Source organism: Balaenoptera musculus, chromosome 9, assembly GCF_009873245.2.
Source record: "Balaenoptera musculus isolate JJ_BM4_2016_0621 chromosome 9, mBalMus1.pri.v3, whole genome shotgun sequence".
Classification (NCBI taxonomy): Eukaryota; Metazoa; Chordata; class Mammalia; order Artiodactyla; family Balaenopteridae; genus Balaenoptera; species Balaenoptera musculus.
Window position 1 is genome coordinate 33,123,580 of NC_045793.1, and position 16,073 is coordinate 33,139,652.

At 36.2% G+C, this 16,073-nt stretch overlaps 1 protein-coding gene across 3 annotated transcripts in view; it reads right to left on the bottom strand.

Annotated features, from left to right (window-relative positions):
- The window catches only part of CFTR (CF transmembrane conductance regulator), a 195,072-nt gene that overhangs the window by 53,025 nt on the left and 125,974 nt on the right, over nt 1–16,073 (bottom strand). For 2 of the 3 annotated variants that reach the window (XM_036864463.1, XM_036864462.1), the window contains 6 exons: nt 15,357–15,394; nt 14,655–14,899; nt 11,322–11,401; nt 5,294–5,444; nt 3,981–4,208; nt 1,089–1,189 (listed from right to left, as the gene is read on the bottom strand). In XM_036864463.1, the coding sequence (XP_036720358.1) occupies nt 1,089–1,189; nt 3,981–4,208; nt 5,294–5,444; nt 11,322–11,401; nt 14,655–14,899; nt 15,357–15,394 (843 nt within the window). The remainder of the gene's footprint in view (nt 1–1,088; nt 1,190–3,980; nt 4,209–5,293; nt 5,445–11,321; nt 11,402–14,654; nt 14,900–15,356; nt 15,395–16,073) is intronic. The other variant, XM_036864464.1, reaches the window with a different exon arrangement.

Here is a 16,073-nt window from a genome sequence, read left to right on the forward strand (position 1 = left end):
TATGGGGAGGTTCCTTAAAAAAATTAAAAATAGAGCTACCATTTGATCCAGCAATCCCATTCCTGGGCATACGTCTGGAAAAGTTAAAAACTAATTCAAAAAGATACATGTACCCCAATGTTCACAGCAGCACTGTTTACAATAGCCAAGAAATGGAAGCAACCTAAGTGTCCATCGACAGATGAATGGATAAAGAAGATGTGGTACATATATACAATGGAATACTACTCAGCCATAAAAAAGAATGAAATAATGCCATTTGCAGCAACATGGATGGACCTAGAGAATATCATACTAAGTGAGTAAGTCAGAGAAATACAGATGCTATACATTATCACTTATATGTGGAATCTAAAAAGTAATACAAATGAATCTACATACAAAACAGAAACAGACTCACAGACATAGAAAACAAACTTATGGTTACCAAAGGGGAAAGGGAGGGGCGGAGGGATAAATTAGGAGTATAGGATTAGCAGATACAAACTACTATATATAAAATAGATAAGCAACAAGGATTTACTGTATCCACAGGGAACTATATTCAATATCTTGTAATAACCTATAATGGAAAATAATCTGAAAAATATATATATAACTGAATCACTTCGCTGTACACTTGAAACTAACACAATGTTGTAAATCAACTATACTTCAATTAAACCAAAGTCCAACAATATCAAGTGTTGCATGTCATAGCTATGGACCTCTGAGAATTCGTATACTCTCTTGATGGGAGGTTAAACTGGTACAACAGATCTTAGAATAATTTGGCACCATCTAGTAAAGTTGAACGTGGGTGAATTCTATGGCCTACCAATACCACTCCTGGATGGCTATCCTAGAAAAATCCTGGGCAAGAAGACTGCAAGAATGTTCACCGTAGCACCAGATCTTGATTGTGGCTATTTATGTGGAGGAAAGAAGAGTTATGGGTTTAATGAGAGATAGATAGTGACCTTCAATTTATCCGCAGTGTTTTATTTCTTAAGCTGGGTCTGGGTATATAGTCATCCCTTATGTTACTACCTATACTTTTTGGTTCATCTGAATTTTTTTTCATAAAATATAAAAAAAATAATACTTACCAAGCTATCCACATCTATGCTAGAGTTTACGGCCCACTGTAGTGTACTCATGATATTCATGGCTAAAGTTAGAATAATCCCAGCTTTTCCCTCTCCTTCACCTATAGGTGGAAAAAAGATATAAACAAACTTTATGCTATTTCTCTCTTCTGTGAACCACTTTATGTATTCCTAGAAGAGGGCACATATTAAAGTTACATTTTGATTCTGTGCCAGTTTTAACCATTTTTCGTCTCAGATCCCCACAGCATGTATCACTAGTAATAATATGCCCTGTATATAATAAGTATTCAACCAACATTTTAAATCAAAGAGTGATTGACTATTAGGAAAGAGTTGCCCTTTTTTAAATGCTTCAGATATTGAAGGGGATGTTGGTGTTGGGTAAATATCACTTTTATCCCTTCTAATATCACTCTGTAAGTAATAATACCTTCAAAGACTACAATGGACAATGGGAAAAAAGTCCTGTGTCTGTCTGAATAAGCTCCTCTACAAAGAAGTCAAAAGTAGGAGAGATATGTGTGTGAGCAGCGTCCGGAAGATGTTTAGATGTGCTTCATGCCTTTGTGAGGCGGACTTTCTCTGCCAATCAGATGCTGTTGGGAAGAAAGAACTTCGAGGTTCATGGGGAAGTCAGAACTCATGGGTGTGCCATTTGGAAAAAGAGAAGACTGCTCTTTATGTTAAAATAAAATTGACTCATTCACCCAGGAAGAACAATACTTAAAAGTCTAATTAGAGTAAATAGTTTTTAAGGGCTAGAGGGGACCACTAATTAAAGTTCATAAATACTCTCTATTCATGGCCCTAAAATTTTTCTAATAAGAATGTTCTTAAATTATTATAAATTTAGGTTATCAAGTCTCAATTGAGAGTCAGTCCTTGCATCTGTAATGCATGATAAAACTGCCATAGGGTTCTAAAATTGGGAGAAATAATTCATCCCATTATTATGAATTGAAATTTTTGCTTCTACAATTCCTCTAACAGAAGACAAACCATAGACAGCAGGTATGTGCTTTTAATACTAAATCATTTATTCTAAATAGGTGAGATTTATCCAGGGCCCCAATATATTACTCATTCTGAAGAGTAAGATAAAGTTTTTAAAATAATAACAATAATAAGTAATATAAGATTTTCAGGTGCTTACTATGGACCAGGCACTACACTAAGTGTTTTGTACAAATTATCACATTTAATACTCACCACAAACTTATGGGATAGGTACTATTATTATGTTTATTTACACATGAGGAAAATGAGGGCTTTAGAGAAGTTAATTAAAGTGTACAAGTTACCACAGCTGAAGACCAGCAGAGGCAGGGTTGTTATTAGCTGTGTGGCTAACATTCACTCTGGGTGGGCATCTGATTGAATGGATAGGTCCTGAGCTATGCTGATTGCGAAATGCTTTGACTATCATGCCTGGTAAATCGGGACTCAATCAGATCCTTAACCATTATGTTATAGCACATGATATACTGGTTTGAATTCACTGTTAACAAATCCTTGTTCACTCAGCCCTCTTGGATCCCATTTCAAATAACTTAATTAAAGGCAAAATTTTTTAAAAATCCTGAACCACAAAAGAAATTTTATTTTGTTTTAAAGTTGCCCCAAATTACTGTACTGCTAAGGATTTAGTTCATTTGCCTGGCGCCTTATATTCCTTTCATAGAGTCATTTCCCATCGCCCTAGGCTGAGAGAACAGTGAAGGCGGGGAATCCACTAGTCTCGCGGCACCTATGTGGACAGGAGGTGGACCCTTCAGCCAAAATGAGCCTGTTTTCAGTTCTTGCCCATACTTGGTAACTGGACAGAGGGAAGTCAGCTGTTCATTCAAAGGGCCTGAATGGAGAGGCCATATAAGGTCACTGTAGCACAGCTCTGGGACATCAGGGAAACCAGTCTTCAGAGAAAGAGAAATGAATGAAGTAGCCAGAGGAAGGAATGGGCACGGCCGGCATCCGGTCTCCAGAGACGGGAAGCTCTGAGTCTGACTCTCCACGCCTGTCCCATCTTCCCTGGAGGCTCCGTGTGCCTACCGCCCTGTGCTCCACGAGGTCCTCCTATAATTCTCCAACACGCGCTTCATTTTGTTTGATCCGGATTCTAATCTTAGAACCAAACGTCCCCTCAGATTTGGCAGTCACTCTGAATCTCTGTCCACAGTCACATATATAAGATATTTCAACCTTTCTTATAGCTCAATAATTCACCTTTATTAATTAGAAGAGCTCACTTGTCTATATATTTCAACCTTTCTTATAGCTCAGTAATTCACCTTTTTTAATTAGAAGAGCTCACTTGTCTATATAGGTTTTCATTTTACTTACGATGAAATATTTTACGTTTTTCACCCAAAGATCCTAAAACTCAGAACATTTGTATTTGAAAAATATGGCACTTTCACCTAAGTTACTTCACTTCTATGGCAGTTTTTCACCATGCAAAGTTCACATTAGGATGACAAATTGCACCAACTGGTGGTTAAAAGAACAAAACTTACCAGGGAGGGGGATTTTGTGTGTATCTGTATATAAATTTGGATGTTTCTTTTCCCCTATTCAGAGAGTTCTTTAATAAAGAGATCTATTACTTTTGAAGCCAAGATCCTTTATCAAAATGAGAGTCATGAGATGGTTTTTTTCTTTGAATCACAGATTTGTTATCTGACACTCCTTGTATCTCAGTTTTTCAACTGCATACATCTCTAATTCAAAGAAATCATTCATTCAACAATAAACAAATTTTTTGATCAATAAACTCTCAAAAAATTGATTTAAAGATATCTAAAATTTTTAACCTATAAGAATGTAGCATTTTATTGGTTGGCAAAGCTTTAAATTAAATGCTTAGCTAAATAGTTAAGGAGTTCACAGTACCTGTTGTTAAAATGGAAATGAAGGTAACAGCAATGAAGAAGAGGACAAAAATCATTTCTACTCTCATTTGGAACCAGCGCAGTGCTGACAGATACAAGAACCAGTTGGCAGTATGTAAATTCAGAGCTTTGTGGAACAAAGTTTCAAAGTAAGGCTGCCGTCCAAAGGCACGAAGTGTCCATAGTCCCTTTAAGCTCGTAACAAGATGAGTGAAAATTGGACTTCTGCCTGTGAAATATTCCATAGAAAACAATGCAAGTCATGTAAACACATAATGCAAATTCTTACTTTAAAAAGAGTGGCTTAAAGAATAACCAAACAACAAATGTCATTGGTTAAAAAGGCTTTTCATTCTGGTGCCGTACTTTGAATAGATGCAATCTGTTATTTTTTTAATGAGTTACCCTCTTTTTTACTTCGTTACCATGGACGGGAACTTATTATAAAATCACTGCCATTATTTATTCATATTCCTTGGCTACCACTGGGCATTGTTTATCTGACTAATCCTAAATTAATCAGAGAAAATATTTTTCTTTTGAGGCAATTTATTCAAGGCCTCAATTAAGAAAGTTTATGTGACTTAATTTAGCAAATAACCTTCAATGCAGAAACACACTGGAAATATATCCCCTGAAAATGCACCCAAACAAAGGCTGTTACTGAACAATGTGCTTCCCAAAGAGCTCCAAGCAGTGTTTGGGGGCACACAAAAAGGCAGACCCCCCAGGAGAGAAAGGAAAGGTGTCTGAAAACAAGCCAGAGGGAAGAATTTTGTCCAGTATCATTTGGGAACACAGACAAACATTTAGTAATAGTAGCACTATGTTTTCAGATTTTAGTTTATATGATTATGAATGGATATCATATACATCAAGCCTCCTAAGACTCTATATACTTGTTTTAAAATCAAAACGAAGTCACATGGTCATTCATTAATAAAAACAATCTATGTGTGCTTTATAATTTACTGTTTCCTTTTCCTACTTATACTTTCTTTGGGGGGGGGATAGTTTGTGGTTTAACATTATATTTTAAATCTGAAAGAAGACAAAGGTCAAATTCTCAATAATAATACTTAAGATCTAATGAATAACAAATGTATGAGACCCAAGAGAGTTATATATGATAAGAATGTACAGAGACGGCCTGGATCACAGTTGAAATAGATGTTTTTAAAAGTCATTGTCATATAATGCCAGAGATTAAAAATGGGAAAAAAATTTTGGAAAGGTACATAAATCACAGATAAATATCCACGAATAGCTCTTGTGATATTTTCCCAGGTGAGCGTTGCACAGGCTGCATCATACCTTCAGATTCCAGCTGTTTGAGTTGCTGTGAGGTGCAGAGGAAGTAGGCTCTCAACAGAATAAAAGCCACTATCACTGGCACTGTAGCTAGGAAGATGTAGGGTAGTAAAACTGAGACTACCGCCACAGCCCCAATCACAATTAATAACAACTGTGGGATCAAAGAAAATACACTGGTAAGTAAACAGTTCCATGTTGCAAAGTGGACAAGGTATGTTAGCAACATCTTTCTAAATAGGGTCTTCACACTCTGTTCCATTCTTCCTACTGGGAAGGCAGCCACCTCAAAGTACATTTTTCATAAGTTCTATCAAAATTCCAAAAATTGTTTAGGTTGCTCATAATAATATTTTGCAGTTTAGAAAACACGGTATTCTTGCATCTTAGTGTATACTCACTTCCTATACACTTTAAAGTGCTGTATGATAAATAAATTTTAAATGAACATAATTTTTTTCTAGCCTGGGCTTCTTTTAAAAGAAACTTCCTATTTTAAAATAATTTTAGTATGAATGTGAAATTTTAGGATTTATTTTGTTCAGACAATTTCTGAAAATTGGGCATTCACCTTGGAGCCTTCTGAGTCAGAAAAATCTGGTAGACTTGGTCATCTAGGCAAGCTACTTAATTTCTCCAAACCTAGTTGATTAACATTTAAGATTGAAAAAAAAAAAGTATACTTAATAAATTTCACTCCCCTTCCTGTTTTTGTTCCTGTTCCTTAAAACAATCGAAGATGACCTAGAGGCTCAAAAAAAAGCAAAAAGAAGATTTTGGGGGTATGGCTGATTTAATTTGAAATTAGACCACTTTTCTCTCATATACTGTCAAATGAATTTTGTGTTTCAGTCAAGCCCATTCATTAGAGACATATCTTCACATTATCCACCCCCAAAACTGGATCCTTGTGGGCAGTCTCAGAAATAAGTTAACCATATTGGTGTTCTTCAGATCAAGTTCAAGGCTTAAATTCTATATTTCCAAAGGACACTAAATCCATACATATTAAAAAAAAATCTGCTAACATTTGTTCCACAATACCCCATGTGAATAAAGTATAAATAAAGTAACTGTCACAACAAGGGTTGAAAAATAAACCTATCATAACATCTATCTGATAATCACTGAGCCAGTTGTCTACCAACTGCCATGGGTGACACATGTACTTTAAAACCAATACAGAAATACAGAACATTTTGGTAGATGAAAACATGAATAAGCGTGTAACTAAGATCTGCATAAATCTTCTTTGAATGGGTTGTTATGTTCATCTAAAGCTTCGGATGATCATATCTCAATGATACTTTTCTAGGGAAAATGCCTCTAAGGTGTCCATCATCAAATTCTACAATAAGCCCTTCACTCATTCTCGTTCAACAAATACTCAGATAAATACAGTGCCAAACACTGGACTAAGTACATATGATGACTCAATAATCTAAAGAAAGTCTTCTCTATTCTGTTCTTGCCCTACAAGTTCCACCAGTGCAATGAGAAAGCCTCAAACGCCCTAGTTACTACATGACAAGACTTCATCAATGGCAAATGACTCAGTTTTTTTTTTTTTTTTTTTTAATTTATTTTTGCTGTGTTGGGTCTTCGTTGCTGTGCGAGGGCTTTCTCTAGTTGCGGCAAGTGGGGGCCACTCTTCATCGCGGTGCGCGGGCCTCTCACTACCGTGGCCTCTCTGGCTGCGGAGCACAGGCTCCAGATGCGCAGGCTCAGTAGTTGTGGCTCATGGGCCTAGCCGCTCCGCGGCATGTGGGATCTTCCCAGACCAGGGCTCGAACCCATGTCCCCTGCATTGGCAGGCAGATTCTCAACCACTGCGCCACCTGGGAAGCCCATGACTCAGTTTTTTAACTGAGGGTATTTATTTCTCAGAAATAGGATCTTTTGAAAAAAAGAGAAAAATTAACTTCCAAGCATTATTTACTAGGAAATACAATTGAATTTAAATGGGCCACTATATTAAATACCAGTATGTCTGAAAGACAAATGCTATTGCATTGGCAACATGGAAACGTTCAGCTATTCCATTAGAATCAGGGTTTTTTTTTTTGTTTGCTGTTGACAGTTGTAAACAGTACTGTGTTCATTTGTCTTGTGCTATTTTTACCATGTAATTCCAATCTGCAGCTGTTGGATTATAACAATGGGTGGGGAAAGTGATCATTGTTTTTTCTTTTTTTTTTTTTTTTCTGTTTTTGTTTTCTTGTTTTTTTAACATCTTTATTGGAGTATAATTGCTTTACAATGGTGTGTTAGTTTCTGCTTTATAGCAAAATGAATCAGTTATACATATACATATGTCCCCATATCTCTTCCCTCTTGCATCTCTCTCCTTCCCACCCTCCCTATCCCACCCCTCTAGGTGGTCACAAAGCACCGAGCTGATCTCCCTGTGCTATGCGGCTGCTTCCCACTAGCTATCTATTTTACGTTTGGTAGTGTATATATGTCCATGCCACTGTCTCACTTTGTCCCAGCTTACCCTTCCCCCTCCCCGTATCCTCAAGTCCATTCTCTAGTAGGTCTGTGTCTTTATTCCTGTCTTGCCCCTAGGTTCTTCATGACCATTTTTTTTTTTTTTTTAGGTTCCATATATATGTGTTAGCATACGGTATTTGTTTTTCTCTTTCTAACTTAATTATTGCTGATATGGTGGAGATTCTTAGGAATGACAATGTAACTATGTTACAATAGAACAGGAAGAGTTGTGCAGCCAACCCTACCAAGATATCACATAGGGTTTGAGAAGAATGGAGAAGGTGGGTAAAACTGGAAATGGTGAAATATTCACAAGGTAGATTTCCAGCGATTAAAATTATCCAGAATACAGCCCAAACTAAGAAGTGAACAGTAAATCTAAGCTTTGAGGAAAATAACTCTATTTGCTTTATAAGGAGCCATCCTTAGGCATTGAGGTCAGAAGCTAATAATTTAGCACTTGTGCAAAACTAAAGGCACTGGTTTAATATGTTTGATATTCTAATTATACAAAGAAACTTTAAATTCTGTCCTAGTTTTTAATTCACAGTGAATAAGAAACAAGTCATTTCAGACCAGGTATATTAGTGAGAGGACAACAAAATAAATAAATAGAGGGACTTCAATACAAGATGGAAATGTGAGTACAGATTCTAATTCCCGTTCATCCCTACCCAAATCCTAAAATTCTAGGGGAAAAAAATCAACAGACTATAAAACCTGCAAGGCACCAGATGATAAGAATGAAGGATCACTTTGAAATCATTTAGAAGGTTAATTAATTAATTGATTGATCAATAAATAGATAATAAATACCTATTTAAAACCAGGCAATGAACACCAGATCTGGAATTTAATTCATAATTGATAGTTAGTCCTTGAGAATTTTTAAGCCAGGGATTAATGGGATTAATAGAATGAATAAGGGAGGAAAAAAGATGTAAAAGACATAGTAAAGATCAAAGTGGCGGGACTCACTCTGTATTCATATATTAGGGTAAGACAGAAAGAATCAAAAAAACCTAAAGGTTTTGAGGCTGACAAGAGAAGATTTGCATATTTTAAAACACGGAGGCTTCTGTTTCGTGAAAAAAATCAGTCACTGAAGCATAGAGGTAAGTAGGACACCAGGATAGTTTTTTTTCTGTGTGGCTTCAAGTTCAAATTTGTCATGTATGGTCCACTTCCAGTATGCCAATCTGAAGCATACGAGTTTAATATTGAAAGTGACCATCATCAGACTTATCTTCCTCATTTGAGAAACCTGAGACTCTTAGAGATAAAGTATCTAGCTCAAGGTAAAATAAATAGTGGTATCTGCAGAATAGAATCTGGATCTTTCATTTTCTCTATACAATGTTCCAATCCAGAAAGTAAATTGCCCAGAATATTATCAAATGTTAAGAACTAGAGTTAATAGAAATAACATTTTTTTAAAAAAAGGAAATTTACAGGTGTGCCTCATTCTGTGAAAAAATCTGTTTCTGAAATGTGACTAAAAAGAAATTTAACTAATCTGAACCTAAGTATAACCAAAGGGTTTCACAATTTAAAGGACCCCTCTGATGCATTTTTTAATAAAATCAAAATTAATCGGATTTTTACTGTATTTGATTGTCATGTATCATGCTTCCTTAATGTGAGACCTCCTTGTAAATAAAATAGGGAAATCAAAATAAAAAAGCCCTGCCCAATCACTTATGAAACAACTAGTGAGCTGCAACAACATTAGAAGTTGAGCAGAAACTACTGAAATTGCCATAAGAGAAAGGATGAGAACAATCACGTGTGTCAAGAAGTGTTAATTCATAAAATAAGTGTTCAAAACTGCACTCTCCCAAAGGATTTCTGAAGTGAGCCTTACACTGATTCAGAAAATACTCAGCAGACTACAAAAGTTTTTTTAAAAAAAATTATCAAGGGCTAACATTTGCGAATTCTTTTGCAATCATGTCAAGATGTCCATGTTCCAGTTTGTACCTGATTTAATAATACTACAGTTGAGACCAGTCATTTACAATCCTAGAACAAGGAAGAAATGTCCAGAAATTAAAGAAAGACATGGGAAACATTCCTTCACATGCATAAACTCAAAGCATCGGTTAAAGAATTCCAGCAGCGGCTGCTAAGTTATATCCCTAAACAGAGTAACTGAAGGAAACTCAAAATACTAAAGTTCACCTGGAACAGTTAATGTGTTTGACTGTGCCAATCATTGCAGATGAGGCAAACTGGCAATCTGGTTTTTGTGCACCTGCCAATGTCAGTTGTGTATACACACAAATGTGATAGCCCTTATTTTATTTTATTTCATAGGTTCTCAGTGGCGGGGGTGACGAACAACTCATCCTGAGATGCGCAGCATCCTGTTCCAAGTGTCTCTCCAAGGAGGTTATTTGAGACTGCGTCATTTACTCTCTGAAGCTCAACCTAAGCCAGACAGTAAGCTGTTTTCAAACCTCATTCAACAGCCAAAGTTATTAACTCACAACACTCAAGTTCTGTCACTTAGGAAGTCTTGATGCGGTATCCCCTAGGTCACCTTCATCTCCAACCCCTTCTTCCCTTCTCCACTTTCACCATCAATCACCCCACCCTAAGGACACATGCTCAGAGTCAGGCTGCCCTGCAGGTGTCTTCAGATCTGTCACCCAGGGATAGTCCTGACTAGTCCTGAATTTTTCCTTCCTCTCTCACCTGCTTGAAAACTTACCTGTACTTCTGTCCCTGCATTATGGTCCTTACTGTGAGATTGCTAACTAGCTAATCTTTGCCAAAGTGTTCATGGATGAGACTGGTTGAAACTGTAGTCCACCAGGAAACTGACTGATCTTCATTTTAATATGGACCCTCTGGAGGTAGGTGACTTCTATCAAATAGTGATGCCAATGTCAAAAATGTCACACTTCACGGACAGTGATTTGGGGGAAAACGGTCTGCCATGCATCTTAAATCACTCCCAAGTAGACAGCTATTATATCTAAATGAGGAATTGCCTTAGGTTTTGGTCAGGTAAACAGTTCTGACTTACTACTGAATTTACTAAATTTATGACTATTTTGAAGATTTTTTTTTTTTTTTTTTTTTGTCTTTAAGTTTATTTATTTATTTATTTTTGGCTGTGTTGGGTCTTCGTTTCTGTGCGAGGGCTTTCTCTAGTTGCGGCGAGTGGGGGCCACTCTTCATCGCGGTGCGCGGGCCTGTCACTATCGCGGCCTCTCTTGTTGCGGAGCACAGGCTCCAGACGCGCAGGCTCAGTAATTGTGGCTCACGGGCTTAGTCGCTCCGCGGCATGTGGGATCTTCCAAGACCAGGGCTCGAACCCGTGTCCCCTGAATTAGCAGGCAGATTCTCAACCAATGCGCCACCAGGGAAGCCCCTTGAAGATTTTTTTTAATATTGAAAAGATTTATACAATATACAGGCTTCAACTCTTAATCGAATGAAAAGTAAGCAAGAACTAATTTACTACATTTTCTAATTAGTTTTAAAAAGTGCAACAAAGCAAAGTCACTTAATAGTACTTATTTTTACAAACCTGAATGAAGTCAAATATGGTAAGAGGCAGAAGATCATCCAAAACTGCTGTATCTTTGGAGAATCTATTGAGAATCCCACCTATAATGTGAAGAAAAATTCTTCAAAAACTAGTAATCTTAAAAATATGTATCAATATTTGATGAATTTGATAAATTTGGATCACAGCAGAAGCATTCAGAACTCAAATACAAATGAGTACATAATCATATATATGTACATATATATATATATAATGACGTAGACAACTTTAGTACAAGGATTCTAAGTAACTTGTACAAAGATTCTAAATAACTCTGTGTTCAAGTTATTGTCTACTACTTTTAAACTTTTATAAAATACAGATTGCTATAAGATTCAGGCAAAAACCAAGGTCTTTAATAGAGCCCTATCACAAATTATGTCAGGAATAGGCACCCATCCTACTACTAAAGTCTCCCATTTACAAGCCTGAGTTTAGTAATAATTTTCTGGATATGCTCTCATCATTCCCTTATATCGTATTTTGTAATATAGAGCCTCCCTATCCTTCAACTTCCACACCTTTCTAAAACATACCTCAGCAGAACCCGTGGCTGCTCTCAACCCCTTCCTGCCCACCATGTGGACCTCCTTTGCCCTGTCCTCCTTTTCTACCCTCTTCACTGGCAATCTAAGCTTCAGTCTGTCTTCTAAATTAACAGACTCACATTTGTATGTCTGATCATTTTTTCCTTCAATGAAGAAAAGTTACACATGGAGTGTCTACTAGGTGTCAGGCACAATGCTAGGCACTGAGATAACAGAGGTGAATAAGCCTTGCTCCTTGCCCTTGAGGAATACATTGTCTAGGGGTGAGTTAAACCTATAATTAGATAAAATACAACACAATACTGTACAAAGTGATATTGAATCTTATCATTTACCCCCTGCCATTTATTGCAGGATAAAGTCTAAAATTCTTAGTTTAATATTTAATATCTTCCATGATTTGGCCTTAAACTACCCTAGGTACAAGCTTCCTCTTCTCAAACATTGTTTCAAACTGGCTTATTGTTTAAATACACCTTATACTCTCCTACCTCCTTGCCTTTTCCACGTAGCTCCTCTGCCTGAAAACCCTTTCCTCTCATGTCTACATGTTAAAATCTATGTCTCCTTCCTGGCCCAACTCAAATGCCTTTCCTGCAAGGAAGTGTCAATTTTTGCACCACCTCAAATTAATCCCTTCTTCCTCTGGACACATTTAATACCTTTAATACATCTTTACAGCACTTCTGTGTTGTAATAATTATATCCATGTTGTACAGTCCCTTGTATACATGTCTTACCTCTTTTTTCTATATTGTAAATTTCTAGAGGTCATTGGACCATGCCACATTTATTTTGTATCACTCTGAGCCCTCGGCAAAAAGCCTTATGTAGGAAGAATTCAATGCTTATTTTTTTGTTTGTCACTATCTCCTTGCCCTTACTAATGATATTTTATTTAGCATATTTAATTAAATATATTTGTATATCTTTTCATAAATGAATCAAAAATTGAAAAAAAAAGTAGCGTATGGTATTTATTCTGTGTAGAAAATGAAAGTTGCTTTGGTAAAAAAATATATATATATATATCATTCTAGTGCTTAGTATATTTCAAATGGGAAACAATGGGAAGTGAACAACAGTGGGGAACTGGCATTTATTTCATGTTGGCTATGTAACAGGCTAGTAGATGATGACTTTTTTTCATTCTCACAATGATCCTCTGAGATAATTATTCCTTTCTCTATTTTACAGATGCGGATGCAAAGTCTCAGAAGAGTAACTTGCCCATGATCATCACTCTCATGAGGACAAGCCAGACCTCAAACAATTCCCATGATCCTTTCATTAATTCTCATTGCCCATTTCTCACTGCTAGAATCCTGGGCAAATCCCCTACCTTCTCTGGATCTCAGTTTTCCCATTTAAAAAAATGAAATCATTGGATCAAGGTAATTGGGCATTCTCTTTTAGGTCTAAAATTTCTTAGCTCTAAAACAGAAGCGTGGTGATGAGTGTATCCAAATGAGGCAAGGCTTTAGTGATACACAAGGACTTAAAAGAATAAATATAAGGAAGATCTTCTTGAATACTAACACTGAAATGTTTTACCCAGAAAAAAATGATGGATAATTCTTATCTTGAGATTTTTAGATACAAATCACTCTAAAAATCTCGGTCTTGGAATTTATTCTTTCCTTTATAATCAAATGTTCCTGTGTCTACCTCCTCTCCCTTGTCTGGATTCTTCCAGGGCAAGAACTGTGCCTTATTCATCCTTTCATACCAGTCCCTGGCTTAGTGCCATAGAAAGTAAGTGCTCAACAGATTTCTGTAAGAATAAAACTTGGGAGATTCCTTATTAACCTCAGATTCTTTAAATGTGAATTTGTCTAAAGGGGAATCAATAAAATTGATTACTTTCAAAGTACCTTATTGTCCTTAGTTTTTAAAATCTTTGGTCCCTTTATTTCACTACTCTTACTTTCTGTGGCCTTATTTTTGTTGAGGTGTAATTGACAAAAAAATTGTAAGATATTTAAAGTATACAACGTGATGATTTAATATATGTATACATTGTGAAAGGATTCCTCTCACTGAGTTCATTAACACATTCACCCCCTTTCATAGTTACCTTTGTGCGTGTGTGAGAGAACATTTAAGTTTTATTCTCTTAGCAAATTTCAATTATACAGGACAGTGTTATCAATTATAGTCACCACGTTATACATTAGATCTTCAGACCTTACTCATCTTATAACGGACAGCTTGTACTCTTTTATTAACCTCTATGATAGTGTCAAAAATACTTTTAAAATACATTTGGGATCCGCCCAACCCATTTAAAACAACCCTGAATGAATTTATGGGATCATCTTTGAACAGTTACATGAAACTAGATTACTCTACCTCATCAAAACACTTTATTAGTAAAAGAATCTTAGAATTGTTTTGATCACTTCAAATCTTCTCTTTTAAACAACAATATACATTGGCAGCAAGATGCCTAGAAGGGGGCTAGATCAAATATCTGAATAGAGAAGGACAGCTGATTCAGAAGGGCCTGCTTCTGCTGCTACAGTCCCATCAGCATCATGTCCTAACAAACTGAGCTACTCTAATTAACTGATACAGAAATATGAGGAGTGATGGTATCTGAGAGCCTATAATACCTGAGACAGGTACATGCCAGTCATAAGGAAGCTCAACAAAGGGTAGATGCCTGCATGCAAAAGCCAGTGCTACTACTAGAAAACCAACCAACTCACAGGCCCTGTTTGTGGAGGAGCAGCAGCTTCATTTTGTACACTTAGTCAAGTACCTGCTTTCAACGTGTTGAGGGTTGACATAGGGGCTTGAAGAACAGACTGTAACATTTTGTGGTGTAGTATTTTTGACGCTGTGATTAGAGTATGCACCAGTGGTAAACCTCTGAAGAGTCCCAGAGCAAGCAAAGTGTCAGCTACTCCCACATAAATGTAGAAAACATAATACGAGCTGGTGCTGGTGATGATCACTGTATAACTGTTATTTGCTGTACTATTCCCTTTGTCTTGAGGAGATGGTCTGTAAAGCAAAAGGAAATTGTTATCAGGCAACCAAACTTTCCCATTGAATTTCCAATACATGTAAATGATGCTGAATTTGAGTCTAAAGAAACACAACATATTTCATTAGCAGAGCTTATGCCTTTAACCTGAAGGACTTACTATTGCAAGAAAGTAGATTAAGTTTTTAACCATTGAAATAGATAAAATTTCAAATACTCAGAGAAAATACTAAGTGTGCAAGGTTGTTTTAAATATTGTTATTGCATTGTATGGAAACTAAGCACAACTAAATCCTTTAAAAATTGGTAAAGAGCTGCAGGAACTGCACATGCTCACAATTTTAAACAAAAGAACTCAATTTTCCACTACAGTACTGTGGGGAAATGAAGCAGAGTGGATATTACAATAATTAATAAGACCCAAATAATCAATAGAAACAAAATACAATCCACAATAGGACATGGAATACTCACTTTGGAAGCAGCCACAACACAGCCAAAGAAACAGCCACCTGGAATGGAACAATACACACTTGATTTTTTTCCCAGCATCTTCTCCTATTTTTCCCACACCCACTTCTAATTCCACCATGACTAACATTGAAATATATACAATTTCATTTTCCTTTGCTTTACTTTCCTGGGTCCAGCAGCTGCAATAATTGTTCTAAGAACCACTATTTGAGGTGAGAACATGTTAAGTTAATGGAATTCAAATTTCACTGAATAAAATACTTTTCCATTTCTCTCCTTCATTCAACAGGAACTGTTCATAGAACCTCACAGCAGAGCTAATATTGCAGTTAAACATTTTAAATAATTAAGTTTGTTTCTTATGAAGAGATTACTCTCAGCCTGCTGGCAGATAATTTATCTGGTTGGTGGCTATAAATAATTTCATTTGTCATACAATGATTATGAGGGACATAACTACAAGACCAATTAATTACTGGAAAAGATGAGATATATATTTATGAAAACCAGTTAAAATCTCAAAAGTGTAAAAATTCATGGTTTTTTGGGGGGGGTGGTAGTGGGATGGACTGGGAGATTGGGATTGACAGATATACACTAATATGTATAAAACAGATAACTAATAAGAACCTGCTGTATAAAAAATAAATAAATAAAATAAAATTCAAAATAAATAAATAAATAAATAAATTCATGGTTTTTGAATAAAGATAAGGT